Source organism: Podarcis melisellensis, assembly GCF_964234715.1.
Source record: "Podarcis melisellensis genome assembly, chromosome: 1".
Classification (NCBI taxonomy): domain Eukaryota; kingdom Metazoa; phylum Chordata; class Lepidosauria; order Squamata; family Lacertidae; genus Podarcis; species Podarcis melisellensis.
The window spans coordinates 90284250-90299606 of record NC_138528.1 but is presented as its reverse complement, the minus strand read 5'-3'; the positions used below and the strand labels follow the sequence as shown (position 1 = coordinate 90299606).

At 42.5% G+C, this 15357-nt stretch overlaps 1 protein-coding gene across 10 annotated transcripts in view; it reads left to right on the top strand.

Annotated features, from left to right (window-relative positions):
* Positions 1-12794, top strand: part of SEMA5B (semaphorin 5B) — a 347589-nt gene extending 334795 nt beyond the window's left edge. For 9 of the 10 annotated variants that reach the window (XM_081924848.1, XM_081924846.1, XM_081924845.1 and 6 more), the window contains 2 exons: positions 891-1096; positions 11448-12794. In XM_081924848.1, the coding sequence (XP_081780974.1) occupies positions 891-1096; positions 11448-11603 (362 nt within the window). In that variant the 3' untranslated portion in view covers positions 11604-12794. Of the gene's footprint in view, positions 1-890; positions 1097-10939; positions 11010-11447 lie in introns of all 10 variants that reach the window. The other variant, XM_081924852.1, reaches the window with a different exon arrangement.
* Positions 12795-15357: the final 2563 nt, after the last annotated feature.

Sequence of the window (15357 nt, the reverse complement as noted above, 5' to 3'; positions counted from 1 at the left end):
GGTGGCTTGTGCAACGCCAAGCAGGTCCCCTGCCTTGGCTGCCCTGAGCAGAGGTCTCATAGAAAAAGCAATGAGCTCTCCTCCTTCTCAGTGGTGGTAGCATTTTGCAGGCTTCCATTCAGTGCTAGCATGAGCGCTCAGCATCCTTGGTCTTCCAGAGCCCTGAAATGGCTACTGCTGAAGCCTCTTCTAGGCCCCTTTTAAAAATACATATTTTTCATCTGAGCACCTAGCAATCATATTTGTGTCCCTGACACTCTGGGGCATTGTGGGAATTTTAATGGCAGTTAGATGTATCTGCTCAGAATCCTGCCACTACTCCCTGTCACCCACTGCCAGGTAAATCCCCTGACAGAGGAGGGGTCCACCCAAGAGCACTTTGCCAAGAACCTCCTCAAATAGGGAACCAGCCTAGACCTGCCACACCATATCAGCCACTTCCACTTATTCATTCCTTGTGCAATCTACGTAGGTCAGAAGGCCTTTCTTTCTTCTGATTTGAGAAATTCTGAGTTTACTGCCCACCTCCCAATTTCCATGACATGCACATTATTTGGAACCTGTTGCTGTGTATTGTTTGTATACCTCATTTCTCTGCCTGTCAGCTTAATGTTTAGTTTCAGTATCAATTGGAGGAGAAAGGAATAGCTTTAAGAAAGCAGTGTATGATGCCACTGAAGCAGAACTGTGATGAGCAGACTTGATAGTAAGGGAAGGAAGCGTCTGTTAGTGGGTGTTACCATGCAAGACACTGGCTTCTTTCAGAAACACATTTTCCTTATGCCTAGGAAACAGAAAATCACCCTCTTGAGTGATTTATTGGTGTTGAAAGTGTTTTTGTTCTTATATGTCTCTAACCACAGCATCTCTTTCCACACTTTCTTCTCTAGGTTTCAGCCTCATCCACCTAATTGCCACAGGGGTCTCCTGCTTCTTTGGTTCTAGCCTCTTAACCTTTGTTATCTATGTGTACTGCCAGCGTTGCCAGAGGCAATCTCAGGAGTCAACTGTTATCCATCCCACCACTCCCAATCATCTCCATTACAAAGGCAACACAACTCCCAAGAATGAGAAATACACACCTATGGAATTCAAGGTAAGAGGCTTCATCTGCCCAAAGGTCTGTGTTATATACTGAATTCATTTGCAGCGCATCCCAGTGGCTCATAACCTTTGTTTGGTACAGTTTGCTTCAGCAAGTTTTCCTAGCACACTTAAGAGCTGAGCTACATGATCAGTGAAACAGGTGGGGTAAGTAACTTTGCCATCTCTTTGAAATGCAGGGAATTATGCAGAAGCACTGAAATTGTTCTGTACAGCAGGAACTTTACCATGTGGTTCTTCTGATTGTGTAGCTGGGTTCAAGTCTCAATGCAAAGAGCAGTGGTTGAAACTAAGTGATGTTTTCTTGCTGTGGTTGACTAGCCTGTTTCTCCATCGTTGAGTGACCTTGCTTTCTCCATCACCTTCATTGCAAACATATATGCTAGGTAACATTACTAAGACATGTTTCTGAAGGGCCATGGTGTATCAATATTTAAATTGTGGAGATAAGCCCAGCATCCTACTGAAGGTTCAGGATTTAGATTTGCAACTATTGGGCTGTGCTCTGCTATGTTTGCATGTATTTTTACATACATAATATTGTTTTCCTATCCTCTTCCATGGCTCATCCAAATTTTCTCCCATGTTGCTTCTCAGAAGGGATCAAATAATAGCTGCATTTGTACAGTTCTTGTTTTTATTTATTGAATCTCCATGCAGCCCTTCATCCAATGATCACATGACGGTTCACTGTATAAAAACACAAAAACACATAACAAGAAACGAAGCAATAACCCCCACACCCACAGTTTAAAAGGCCATAGATTGTTATGACGATGTCCACATAAAACACCACCTTTTGTGACCACATTCTTTGCTTACTTAGAAGGCCTATCCAAAAGAGAGTTATCTCCAGAGTGTATTGGTTGCCTTGGCAACCTCTTTTTCAATAGAAATCTGGCATTTCTGTTATCAAGAAATGAACCTGACAAGCTAGCAAGTATCCCAGTAGTAATTAACACATAATAAAGCACCCAGCATCTGTAATCAACAAAGTAACTTGTAGGCAGGGGGAAATACCTCTTAAAAGCAATTAATTAACTTGCAGAGAGCAAGAGCTGAAAGATTGCTATTCATAGTTTTAAAAACAGGCAGCAGGTACAGAAAGTGGAGCAGGTTGCAATTAGGCCACTCTTGGATTCGGAGCTTCCTTGGCAAGTAAGGCTTCCAAATGGCCCTGGCGATAAAGAAAAAGCAAGAATGTTTTTAAGGATTTCTCAATTAGTGCCACTGCATCGAAACAATTTTAAAAAATGTCCTTCAGAGCTGAAATATAGGTTTTGGCAACCGGAAGCAACCCTTCATCTTATCAGCCTGTTTGTTTTTGGAGCCTGTTAGCTAAATTCTTCAGAAGCAGCTTACCTGACCTGCAGCTGCCAAATTCAAAATGAAAAATTTACCGACTGCCAACAAACAAATGGGGATAGATAACCCAGGCCTACCCACTTCTCTCAGGCCGTGTGCGGCAGTTCATTGATGGAGCTCCCTTGCCTACAGAGATGTACTCTTCACCTGTGTGGTCTGCATTTGAAGAACTGCCTCTTTCTCTCAAGTGAGAGTTTCCTCCTGTCCTTATTGGCAGTGGTGTCACAGGCAGTTACTAACCCTTGATAATCCCAAATCCACCTCTTTTGCATCAATAATTATTTTGAAGTCTAGATTAACAAGCTACATGTCCAACATATGTCTGGAAAAATAACAAGACCTTATTATTTCCAGAGCTGCACTAGCTAAGTTGGCCTTCAATGACAATTTCTTTCTGAGACGTAAGGAATCGCCCATTTTGCTTCCTCACATAATTTCTTGCTTGTTTTCTGAGGAGAAAGGTTAATTTTCAAGGGAAGATTAAATCTCCTAATATTAGGACAAAATTGTGTTCCAGAAATAGTTCAATGCACATTTTTGGTGATGTGGATCTTGGTGGATGAGAAAGCGTGTGTCAAAAGTTCTGGAATCAATGAACAAAAATTTTCTCTTCACAAAAAATGAAATGCATGAAGCTAAGAAATTTAAACCTTGAGGTATACTTACTTAGGGAAACTTAGAGGTCTCCTCTAACAAATTCAGAGGAATCCTATAGTACAACCCCACTAGGACTCTATCCCTTCAGAGTGTGGAGGGGAGATTTTATGACTGCATGCTCCCCATTTCTAAAACTTCTCTAACATAAGTGAAGCTTATGTTATGGCTAAGCTAAAGAATGCAGAACAATTAGTGTGTCACAGTTCTTTAACACAGGATCTCTAACTGTGCTAAAAATAGTCTCCTAGGAAATGCCCCGGATTCAGTCCACAGTATTTCAAGGTAGAGCTTTGAATATCCCTGATTAAAATCCTGTGGAGCCACAGGCAGTCCGTGCAGACCAAGGGTAGGTAATGTGGTGCCTTCCTGTTGGTGGATGGCACCACTAGACTCCCTATATTCCCTGAACACTGGTCATTCTGTTGGGAGTCCAAAATACCTGGAGGGCCCCTACATTAGGCAATTTGCACTGAAGGCAAGCAATGTGGGCTTGATCATATGCCCATGTAGCAGAAGAGCATGGTATTCCAACAGCGTGTGCAAACCGTGTAACCAAACAGCTCCTACCTACCCTCTCCCATTGCTTATTTCTTTTTGATTAAAATAGTGAATGTGATAACATCTGGAGGGCACCGTGTTGGCTGTCCATGGTGTCGACAGTACTGAGTTACATGGACCAATAGTCTGACTCTGTTAAAGGCAGCTTCCTAGCTGTGTGTGCCATGAAGACTACACTTTGTGTTCTCCAAGTGAGCCTGCTGCCCTCAGGTGCCTTGTCAGTGTTGAAATAAGATTCAGCTGCCAGTCAAGTCAGCTTTGTTGTTTAGAAATGGGGACCACCAAATTTGTCCTCCTGCTCAAGCAGCAAAAGGTGTTGGACCAGTCCTGTTCTATGGGCTTGAATGGTAGATTTAACTTGATGTCCGGACTTGCTCAGTTGCTTATTTGTGACTCTCCACCTCATAAACCAGGCCTCAGGAATTTGACTCTTTGAAGTTCTCGTGAATCCTGAATACATGTGTCTATGTTCATCCATTGTTTTTGCACACTAAGAAGCCCATCTGATTTGTGGGTGTAGTTGCAATATAGATGGTGAAGGACAGGGAGATACTCATTCTTACTTACTTAAAGTCAACTCAGAGATGCTTTGCTCCTTGTAAAATTATTTTGCCTGATATAAGCAAAAAAAAAAAAAGTTTTGGAAGATTGCATTGGCAGAAAGTTGGAGGGTTAATAAGAAAGCACTTTTGTTAAGTGCAAGTCAGCATGAACTTGTAGAAGGTAAATCATGTCTCACAAATTAGATTCTTCCCCTCCCCTGCTTCTCTTTTCTCCCGCCCCTTTCCATTCTTTTGGCTAATTAAATAAATATTGATCTTTACAGAAAGGAAAACACAATCTGGATCCTACTGTAAGTTTCTGATTGTTTCATTAATTTGAGGTATTTTCTTGGTCCCGAAATCATTCATCCCCTTCCACCCACCAACCCAGTAAGGTCATTCCTGTATAGGAAGGGGTCTTTAAGCATCTGATTCAGTGCTATGCAGAAGCATCATAGTGGTAAGAATCCCTGACCTCAAATTTTGTCATGTACATTAGATAGATAGGTGGGGGTGGAAACATAAAATGTTGACATATAGGTAGTAGAGAATAGGCTAAGGAAGACTCAGGGGGCAGTTAAGTGTGGTCCCTTCCAACTCTAGAATTCTATGATTCTAAGTGAAGCTCAGCAAAGGAGTTGCTGAAGAAGTGGATCCTTAGAGGAGGAGAAAGAAATGGCTTATTTAACAGAAGAGTTAAGACTGTTCTATCTATAGGGAACCACATGGTAGAAACCACAGAGCCAGACACACATTGGACTTCGAGGCAATTGAGATTTTCTAAAAAAAAAAACACAGAGGAGTGAAAAGGCAATTAGGAAGAGGACCCCATCTATATGGCAAAGTCACATTGGTTTTATACCTTTCATGACAAGAGAATTCTGGAAATGGTAGTTTCATGCTGTGATTTATAAGAGATCTCTTCCCCCACACCACCACCCATCCCACATCAGGTGCACAATTTTCAGGGAAGAGGGACTGTAAAGTCTGTTTAAGGTTTTGGGGCAGGGATATTTCAAGGTGGATCTGACACTTAGACCTAACACTGTTTTGAACAATGGAATCTGCTGTGTTTGGTGGGGTGAGCGCCTGCCGGCAAGGCAAAATAAAGCTCATGTTCTGTGCTTGATGTGCCAAAAATTGTAATGCATTGTTTGTCACAGCTTACAGCGAGGATGTTGTTGTCTCACACAGTAATCAGGAAGGCACAATAGGTTAGAAAATGGGAGATGGAATGTTATCCAGAATTTCCCAGAGCTCTGCCATTCCTTCCTTTCTAAATGAACCAAAGTGGTGGTCAGACAGGGTACCCCTAACACTTCTGACATAGTGGGAAGGGGCGCAGAGGGTTAACAATCAATGGTCTATGATGATACAGAGGTTTCCAAAGCCATCTCTAGTATTTTATTTTTGTTTCTTCAAACCTCCCTGTTCAAAAGCTGTGCTTCAGCCACAGCATATTTCATCTGTGTTTTAACCACAACATATTTCAAAGAAAGCAAGATCTAATGACAAGGAGGTGGAACCTGCATGAGGGTGATTCGGGCATTCAAGTACATATGGATGAGATGTAAATGCTGTTGATGGCAGTAACCCATCGATCATTTCACTGATAACCTGCCAAGACACTGATGATTCAGAGAGGGGGGGCGGAATATCTCCTGCCTGCTTTGTGCAGAATATTCTGGGATCTGCTGTCAGATCTTTTAGCCAAGGTTGTGGGCGAATATTTCAAGTCATCTAATCAGCCATTCATGTTCCATTAATTAGCAATAGCTTCTACAGTCCTTTGATGGTGTTGTGTTCTGTTCAGCACGAATGCATATTGTAATAGGAGTTGTTTACATCATGCATTAGGTTGCAGCTCCTTTCACCATTCCCTGCTCAGCCAGGTTTTTTGGGCTGTAATAGCGCACGCTATTAAAACATAAGCACCTGCTGTTTTAGATACTGCGCTTCCAAGTGAGAGTTCCAAAAGGGCCATACACACAAGCAAGGGTTATCAGTCTGCTGGTAATCATGATTGTAATGATCCATGGTATGAGGAAGGGGATTTTCTGTCCTGCCTATATATTGGCTGATCATGGTACTCACGAGTTGCCAACCAGCTGAGTGAGGAAAAGACACACACCCCATGCAGCCCCAAGGGCAAAATTATGTGTGAGGGCTCTCCTAAATTTAATTCTGATGAATATGCAAGTAGGCTTCACATGCAGGAATCTGGCATTTCTGCACTAAAAGCTCAAAGAATGTTTAAAAATCCCCCAAACTGCAATAAATATAAATGAACAAGAAGATAGCTTGACCAAACACCTTTCTCCCCTCATGCAGATGTTCTAGGTTCAATACATGGCATCTTGACGTAAAATATTTTTCGGTTGCAGGTCTGGGACCTATGCCCAAGATGTAACACAGCTGTAACTGTTCAGAGTAAACCAGCCTTCCCCAACCTAGTGTTCTCCAGATGTTTTGTAGTGTAACTCTCCCCACTGGCTGTGCTAAGGGAGGCTGGTGGGAGTTGGGAGTCTCCAGCTACTGGAAGGGGCAGGCTGGAGCAGACAGTACTGTACTAGATCATTGTCTGAGATTATAAAGTGGCTTCATATCTTCTTAAGATGTGACCTACTCAATCAGGAATAGGGGATCCATCTAATCCAAAATTCTTTACCAACAGTGGTTAGCAGGAAGCCTACAAAAAATGGCGGTGGTCCTCCTCTGTTGTTTGCTCCACAGCAAACCAAACCAGAGCATCTCTGAACCCGAGAATACCATATAGCAACCATGTCCTGATTGGCACATCATGCTAAGCCAAACCATAACATAGCAAGTATGAGCAAGCTCCTAGGGAGGAGCTTGTAGTCTTCCCCAGTCATACAAATCTCGACTCATAGTTCAGCACTTTTTCAAGCTTATCCATGAGCTGTAACCAAGGTTTGTTCATGGTTTACAGCTAGTTTGTGGCTAGTCTTAAGAGAGCTAGATCACGAGTGGAGAACAATCTGGTAAACGTCAGCTGAGCTTAGTGCAGCACATCGGGGGGGGGGGGAGGACCAAGGAGAATGTAGAATTATACAGAATATTTATGGTATCACATCAGACTTGTAAACAAAAGATGAATGGCCAAACTGGCTCAAAACTCAGATACAGGTCCCAAGCTGTTCAAGACAAGAGACTTGTCCTTTGCTGCCCTTGCCTCTGCTGCCAGTGCCAGCCACATGCCCAGGGAAAAGAGAGCTTGGCAGGAGGAGGGTGTCCTTTGGAAGCGGATCAGGAGCAACAGGCCCAATCATATAGGGCTGAAGGAAAGGGAATGTCGTAGATTGTGGGCCAGGCAGGGTTATAGTGAAGAAAAAGTAGAAGCCTAGAACCACTGGTGCTTGGACATGCCACAGGAATGGGTGGCTCTTGGTGACGAGGGATTGAAGCAACAGGAAGTGTGTTTGTGTGTGAGAGGGAGGGAGGGAGGATTTGCAAAATACAGCCTTGTAACTTCCAGTTACAGGAATTATTTCAGGTTGCAGAGAGATTTCCACAATATAGCCTTCCTTCTGTCAACAGAAAGAAAGCCGGTTTCATCAGTCTGGCGCAGTACCCTTGGTGAAAGGGATATTGAATCGTGTGATATGTGGTTCATTAACCACCCAGAGATATACACCTAGATGCTGTAGGGAAAATGTCAGTGCTGGAGACCGGGAAACAGAGCCTCTGCTCTCCCCCCATCCCCTGAAGAATAATAATTTCAGATGAAGCGGCAATCTTAAAAAAAAATCGGAGGACCTTCCAGCTGTGAAATGAGAAATAAAACTAGAAGGGGGATGTGATGTTCCAAAGCACTGCCTGACTTCTCAACGTCTTGTTCCCTTGTGGATGGTCATTTTTACTGCTGCTGAAAATAACTCTTGCGGGGTCCAGGGAGGCAGAGATAGCACAGAAGACTTTGAACCACCTTTCCTTTCCCAGGAGGTGTTTGCAGCTGGGCTAGAAACGGGCTTGTGGAGTTTTTTTTACCCTTCTATCCCTTGGAAAGCTCAAGATGGCAATCTCCTATCTTTTAATTTGATAGGTTGCTCTTTCACTTTTACTGGCTGTTTTCTTTCTTCACCCTTGATTCCCATGTGTGGGCTGGCAGAAGCAGTGACACAGCCACAGCAAGAACCTCCTTCCTGTAGTGACCCTTCTGTTGTACATTGTTTGAAGCTGCAGCATCAATCTGTTTACAGTTTAGCCATCAGTCAAAAGCTGGATGAATTGCAGCAGTCTGGAAAGTTAGTAACGGTTTCTCCTTGAGACCCATCTCTTCACCATGTGGCTTTAAAATTGAGACTCTTGGCTAGATTAGCAAATCATTTATTCCATCCCCTCAACCCTCCTCCTCCTCCCCCGGAAAAAAAGTGAAATGCAAATTTTGGTTCTTATGATTTTCATGTGTACCAAAGCCTTTCCCCCCCCCACCTTCCGGCATTTAAGAATGTTTGCCGCTTGAGTGGCAAAGCACATGTTTTCAGTGGGCAGAGTCTGATATGAAAGGGAATGGTTTGCAGGTGGGAAACAGCATTATTTTTATTGTATTATCCCGCAGCTCTAAATATCACTTCAAGGGATGCTTGATTTACATAATGCCTGCTAGGAAGAGAAAGCAAGGAGGCTTACTGAGGAGGAACAAAAAGGATTTAGCAGTACAGCTTAGCTGAAAGCTATTAGTCTCTTCCCCTGACCCTCTTTAATTCATTGGGTCGAGTCAAATTGAGCAGTCAGCCATGCTCGGGAGGTGTGGCTCTCATGCAGTGAAGATTACACCAGCAGAGCAATGATGCATCTTGCAGAGGTGTCATTACCTTATGGCGGCGGCAGCAGCAGCAAGCCTGGCAGGCTTGTCACATTCGTCTTATTTAAGATCAGTGGATGCTGCCACTTAAGGGTTTGAATGTTTGCCTCTGTCAAATTTATGTGGAATATTAGCAGCCATTCACTAGCTCTGAATCTTTGCTGTCTTCTGTGCTGCAGTATAAAGTCGGGAGTGTGTTGCTGTTGTTGGGATGTTCCAAGCAAAACCTGCCTTGGGCTTTGACCACTTGTAGTGCAGGCCCTTTTGTTATCTTGAGGCGGGATATAAGGCTCCCCACAATCGCACACAAACACACAATTGATAGGCCCCACTGTTACATGTTCCCTCATCCTCTCCTCTCTTTCCCCCACTTTTCATTCCAGTCTGGGTTTTGTATCATATGGGAAGGCTTCAAAGCCCCCCAAGCCTTGTTTGACCAGAGTTGGTACAATCATAGAATTGTAGCGTTGGAAAGGATCCTGGGAGTCACCTAGTCCAACCCCCTTTCAATGTGGGAATCTCAACTAAAGCATCCAAGGCAGATGGCCATCCAACCTCTGCTTAAAAACCTCCAGTAAAGGAGAGTCCACAACCACTTGAGGGAGTCCGCTCCACTGACTACAGAAAAATACAGTAGATGTTGTTATGACCAGTGAGGTGGCTTGCAAGGTCTTTAGGTGGCAGGGATGGAAGTGGAAGAGTGGGATAATCAATCAGTATCATGCAAGCACATGGCTGCTGAGTGAATGATAGTCTCTATTGTATATTGTGGAGATTTGGAGGCAATCCGTATGCATCTGACTGTGCAGGAAAAACACCTTTGATTTTTGTTTGTTTTATTGTGGAACCCTTTATAGATCAATGTGTAAAACAGCCCTTCCATGCATAGAAGACTCATTCACACACAGAAAGGCACTTTTGGGTTTAACCCACTTTCTATCTGTCTAAAAGCTTCATTGTGTCTGGTGTAGCAGTGGGCAGAAGGTATCTACTGGTAGATCTGTGTGATTTCAAGATCACCAATTTCTGTTGTTCTTTAATAACCAAATTAACTCCCTTCCTAAATGATACTCTTGAAATGAAGAAAGGAGGAGTGTCATTGTTGCAGGTGGTTGTGGCTGGGTTGCCATCAGGAATAAACCTTTGTGAAGAACTTTCAGTGCTGGCAAACAAATGCTTTGGGCTCAGAATTCCTCGATTCTACATGCGTCCTCTGCAGCTGGCTCAGGTTCATGGGTTCTAGTAAAACACAAAGTCTCTCCTGCAACCACAAAATCTGCCTACCCCTGTTCTAGTGTGACAGGGGCTGCTTTATAAGGAAAGATAATTGCACCTGATGCTATAAACTTGCTGGTGCTCAAGTGGTTTTTGACTAGGTCAGTGACCTGGTTAAGAGATCAACGAGAGCTACACTTGAGGTCAGAAGAGGGCAAGATACTGTCTCTTTCATTTGTAATAGCCACATCAAGATTATGGAATTATATATTTGTAATCCTTTGCAAAGATGCTGTTTTTCACTGCTTCTTTTTCTGAATGTGTTCAAACGTGACAGACTTCTTTTACAGGGACAGAAAAATATATTTGTCCAGCAGACAGATTAAACATGAGCTAGAAAAAGATAAAGGGTGTGTTGAAATGACAGTGAATTTTTACACCAGCTTATGGTGGTGCCATTGAAAGGAATTAATTAATAAATGCCCAGCAAAGGAAGGGCGGGGGAGAATAAGAAATCCCTTATTTAAACATCAGTAATTAAAATGACACCTACATCCCACCTCCATTTTTTCTTCATGCTGTTGACAACTACTTGTAACTTTGTTGGTTGTTAATTTTCTTCAGCCATCCTTTTCCCCTCAAATGTGACCATGCCTTGTTACTTACACTGTAGCTTACAGAAGTGACACACTTAATATCGGGGGGTCCAAACCTGGATATCTACCAGTGGAGATGGAGATCAGGTAAATGTGCACCTGCTCTTCCAAAGCAAAAGAGAAATGCCCTTTTGGTTTACTCTTGGGAGGGAGCTGGAGTGAAACATGTAGACGGGACCCCAGTCTCAGTTGCACAGTGGCGGGTGATGGAGATGGTGGTGATGACCATCAAACATCATGTCACCAATATGGGAAAGCCATGTCTGCAAATCTGGAGAAACCCATAGATCTTGGTTTGCAAGTAGTGGCTTGGCTCAGATTGCCCAAAACACTGGCAAAGCCAGGAGGAGTTGTGGCCCTATCCACAGAAAGGTCTCTGTAGAGAGCTACAAAATACTTAAGATGACACCTTAGAAGAGGGAAGGTACTAATACAAAATTGCATTAGAAAATGGAATATGTGAGCTTTTTGGACTAGGGAGGGAAAAGAGTGTCTCTATAAATTTCTCTGTTTTTTTCCCCACAGACACTTAACAAGAACAATTTAATACCAGATGACAGGACCAACTTCTATCCTTTGCAGCAAACAAATGTGTACACAACCACCTATTACCCCAGTACACTGAATAAGTATGACTACAGGCCTGAGGCCTCCCCAGGAAGGACCTTTACCAACAGCTGATGATGGACACCAAGAACTAGATCGCTTCCTTTATGATTTTTATTTTTTAAATTGAGTTTATGGACCAAATATTGGCCCAGTCTCTAGATGTAAATATTATACAGTGGGCCTTTTATTTTCTCTTTTATCAGTGGTCTTACTTTTGAGTAGTACATCTCCTTAAGTGGACCCACTGCTTATGGACAATGGACCATCTTGCCTAAGATTTTTTGAGGAGTCCTCAGCTAGAGACGTCACATACTGCTATGGATATTTATGGCTGGAGATGCCTTTGTGTCTGATGCCATGACAGTCCAAGAACCAACCATTATGTGCTAACTTTGTGTGGAATGGTACTTGGCTACCCAGCACTGCTTCAGAAACTCAGTGGACATGGAAGACAAATGCCTTCAATGCGCTGAGATGCGTCCTTCATAAGCCTACAGATTAATGGTAGTATGAATGTCATCCACAAGAGAAGCCTTATCGAACATTGTGCTCAAGATTCTGGTGTTTAGGTTTGGGGGTTGATCAGTGTGTCATCACCATTTCCTGCAACACGTTGAAATAATATGCAGCCTTCAATGGAAAAAAAAATCTAGTCAGATAAACAGAACAAAGATAAGCTTCTTCACGCAAAAGTAGTATTTTGAAACATTTCCAGCCATAGTTTTGAGGGAAATGTAAGATGACATTACCTGAAGTATAGGTTTGGGTGCTTGAAGCATGGGCTCTGGGTAGAAGAGAATTTATCCCACTGGGGAAAATATGATGAGTGGAACAAGAGCCATGGAATATCTTGATTTTGGAAGGGGTGGGGCAACTATTTTCTTTTAACTTTGATTGTGGTAGTCTCTTAAGGAGCTGCTAGATTGATGGCCTTGCTGTCCTTGTTGAAATCACCAAGCTTTGTGCTAATGCTGATTTTATTTTTTATAATTTTTTATTCACTTGGGGAAAAAATGTTTTGAGTTCAGTTTGTCTCTGAAGAATGTCTTCATAGCATAGTCTAACCCATAAAGCCTACTGCAGATTCCTTCAGTGTCTTCCAGCTAGTACTTCTCCATGGAAGTACAATGTGCACCATCAGTTGACAGTGTCCTTCTGTGTCTGAGCAAGAAGAAGAAAAAGTAATTCTGCTTCGGTAAAGGTAAAAAATGGAGTCTGTAGCCTTTTCAAATAATAATAATCCAGTCCTGTTTTGAAATGTTATTCTTTGTATATGTGTGATTGTGTTAGACCAGTGCAGAAGCCATGTCGTCTTTGGACAGGTGATTGTCTGACATTCATGTCTAGCCAATGCACACCACGCTTTAATGGACATTCCCAGTGTGTCTGGCAATGTGAGCGAGTTTGCCATTGTTGTTCAGCATAACTCCTGGTGCTAAGAGATGGAGACTGCCACAATGCAGAGCATGTAATAAGAGTCCCGGCATGAATGATGAACAATTCCAGAGCTTGGGGATTCTCCTCCATATCTCCTTTCAGCAATGACCATATCTATTTGCAGTTGCTGGCTTGACATTTGTCCAAGCCGTTTGTTTTAGATTCAGGTTCACTGTCTGGCAGCCACCTGTGCTCATTACTGTTGCCACCTTTAAAACACATTTTGGACATATAATCTGAATGATGGCACAGTTGAGACCATTAACACAGGCAGGACATGCAAACCGGTCAGTGGCTCTGTGTTCATGATGCAAAATGGCTAGTTTGAATAGGGAGAGCAATCCAGTGCTGATGCCAACACCTGATGTTACCTTATGCAACCACATATCATAAAACATTGGTGCCTAAATTGTGAATGGTATCATTGGCTGAAGTAGTCTGGATGGATGCATGGGCTGTAGACTTTGGGGGGGATTTAGATATGCAACCTGCTGGGGTTTTGTTTTGGTTTTTGCTGTTTGCTTCCATGTGCCCATGACTGAGAACTTGATCAAACTGCTACAGACTCTAATCCAGACTCTTCTGGGGTTTCTGTTGCACAAATGAGGCTCTTTTGAGTGCAGAACATCCCATTCACCTGACAAAAGAAAGCTGCTGCACATGCAGATCTGTCTTTTCCACCGAAATGATTGGGACACTTGCTCGTAATTGAGCTCCATCTGAGCCTCTATATTGTGTAAGAAATGGCTGGATCAGTGTCACTGTTTCAGAGGGTGCTGCAAAATTGTAATTTATTTTGCAACAGTTCTTAAAAAGGTATATATGCAAATGAATTAAACCTTTTGTTCACTCTTTTTTTGCCATAAAATAAGCCAGATCTATTTTTCAGTTAGATAAAGACTAGAATTTATTTTATTACACAGAATATTTTCCCATTCTGGTTATGCAGCATATCTTTCTTTCTCCAAATGCCAGAAATCAGGGCAGGCTAGGGGAGGGATATTTTTAGTAAGGATATTCCAAATTCATTCTTCCCAGGCATCTGAATGTGAAGAATGATACCTTTTCAAAAATATGAATGACAATTGCAACGTGGGTGTGCAGATGCCATTTCAACAGAAAGTAGGGTGAATGGGTGGAAGAGAACATCTGAGCTTTTTAACATTCCATTAATGTTTGAATGGCAGTACAATTCTTTAGGGGCAACATCTAATGCAAAATAAGAGCAGTTTCTTATCACATGGCAGGTTAATGACATAGGGCATAGTGACATTCTTGCATCCTAAGTTAATTTAGTGTTTCAGGCACCCAGCTGATAATGTTGACAGTAGAGCGGTCTGATTCTCTAGAGGGGTTTTCTAAACACCTGGTATTTATTACACTTGGGGTTGTCATAATGGATGTTGTAGTACACACCGGAAATGTATTTGTTTTGGCAGTGTTGCTTTTGACAGCAAGGCTTAGTCAGCAAGGAAACAAAGCCCCCTCCCAGTGTTTGATGTGGAAACTGAATATGCAAATGTTTGGGAATATCCTTCAGAGGAGCAATGCATTTTTGCCATGGGGAAGAGACCCAGCTCTCTTACATCTAGTGGGGCACTTTGCACAGTAAGTTTCTTTTGAGACTCATGGGATTCTATGTAGCAGGAGGCAGCCATTAAAGTGTCATCAAGTTGCATGCAACCCCAGAGATGCTGTGAGGACTGTGCCCAAATTCTGTACGGTCAAGTGCTACAAAGGATCTCTCATCCACTTGTTGTTTTACTTTTTTTTTAACCACCTTTATAAGCTTAGGCAACATCTACAAGATTCAGTTGAACAGATTTGAAACTATGGATCTCATTTTGAGAGGGTTATGTTGAACCCAGGGAGTGGGACAGAGAGCAAAGAACACAGCAGATTCAGATTCTTTTAGAACGGAGGTTTAAATAATAGCAACTACAAATCCTGTTTTGCAATTCGTATTTTGGAGCCTGTCCTAACTCTTCACTTTCTCCAGATGCAGGGAAGAAAATGGCTTTTCATATTTGGGTAGGAAAATGTTAGCTTTTGATTTCAGAATCATAACCTGTGGTTACTCAAATGTGAGGAACTATCACCCTTGTGTTTTGTCTCTTTTTGAAAAAAATAATAGCTTTTTGCAGGAAAGAAGTATGAGCACTACAGTTGCACTGCTCTTATGCATTCTGATACAGCAGTTTCTTACAAGCTGCCATAGAACTCTCCCTCTCAGAAAAGGGGCAGAAGACATATCTATTGTTTCATAGCTGTGGAGCTGCTGCTGCTGGAAATTGTTAAAATGAATGTGGCTAAACCTTGCTAGGTGTGCCAGACTTTGGCAAGTCCAGTGTGTGGAGAGTGCAAGAGCTGATCTAAGTGAGTAACATTT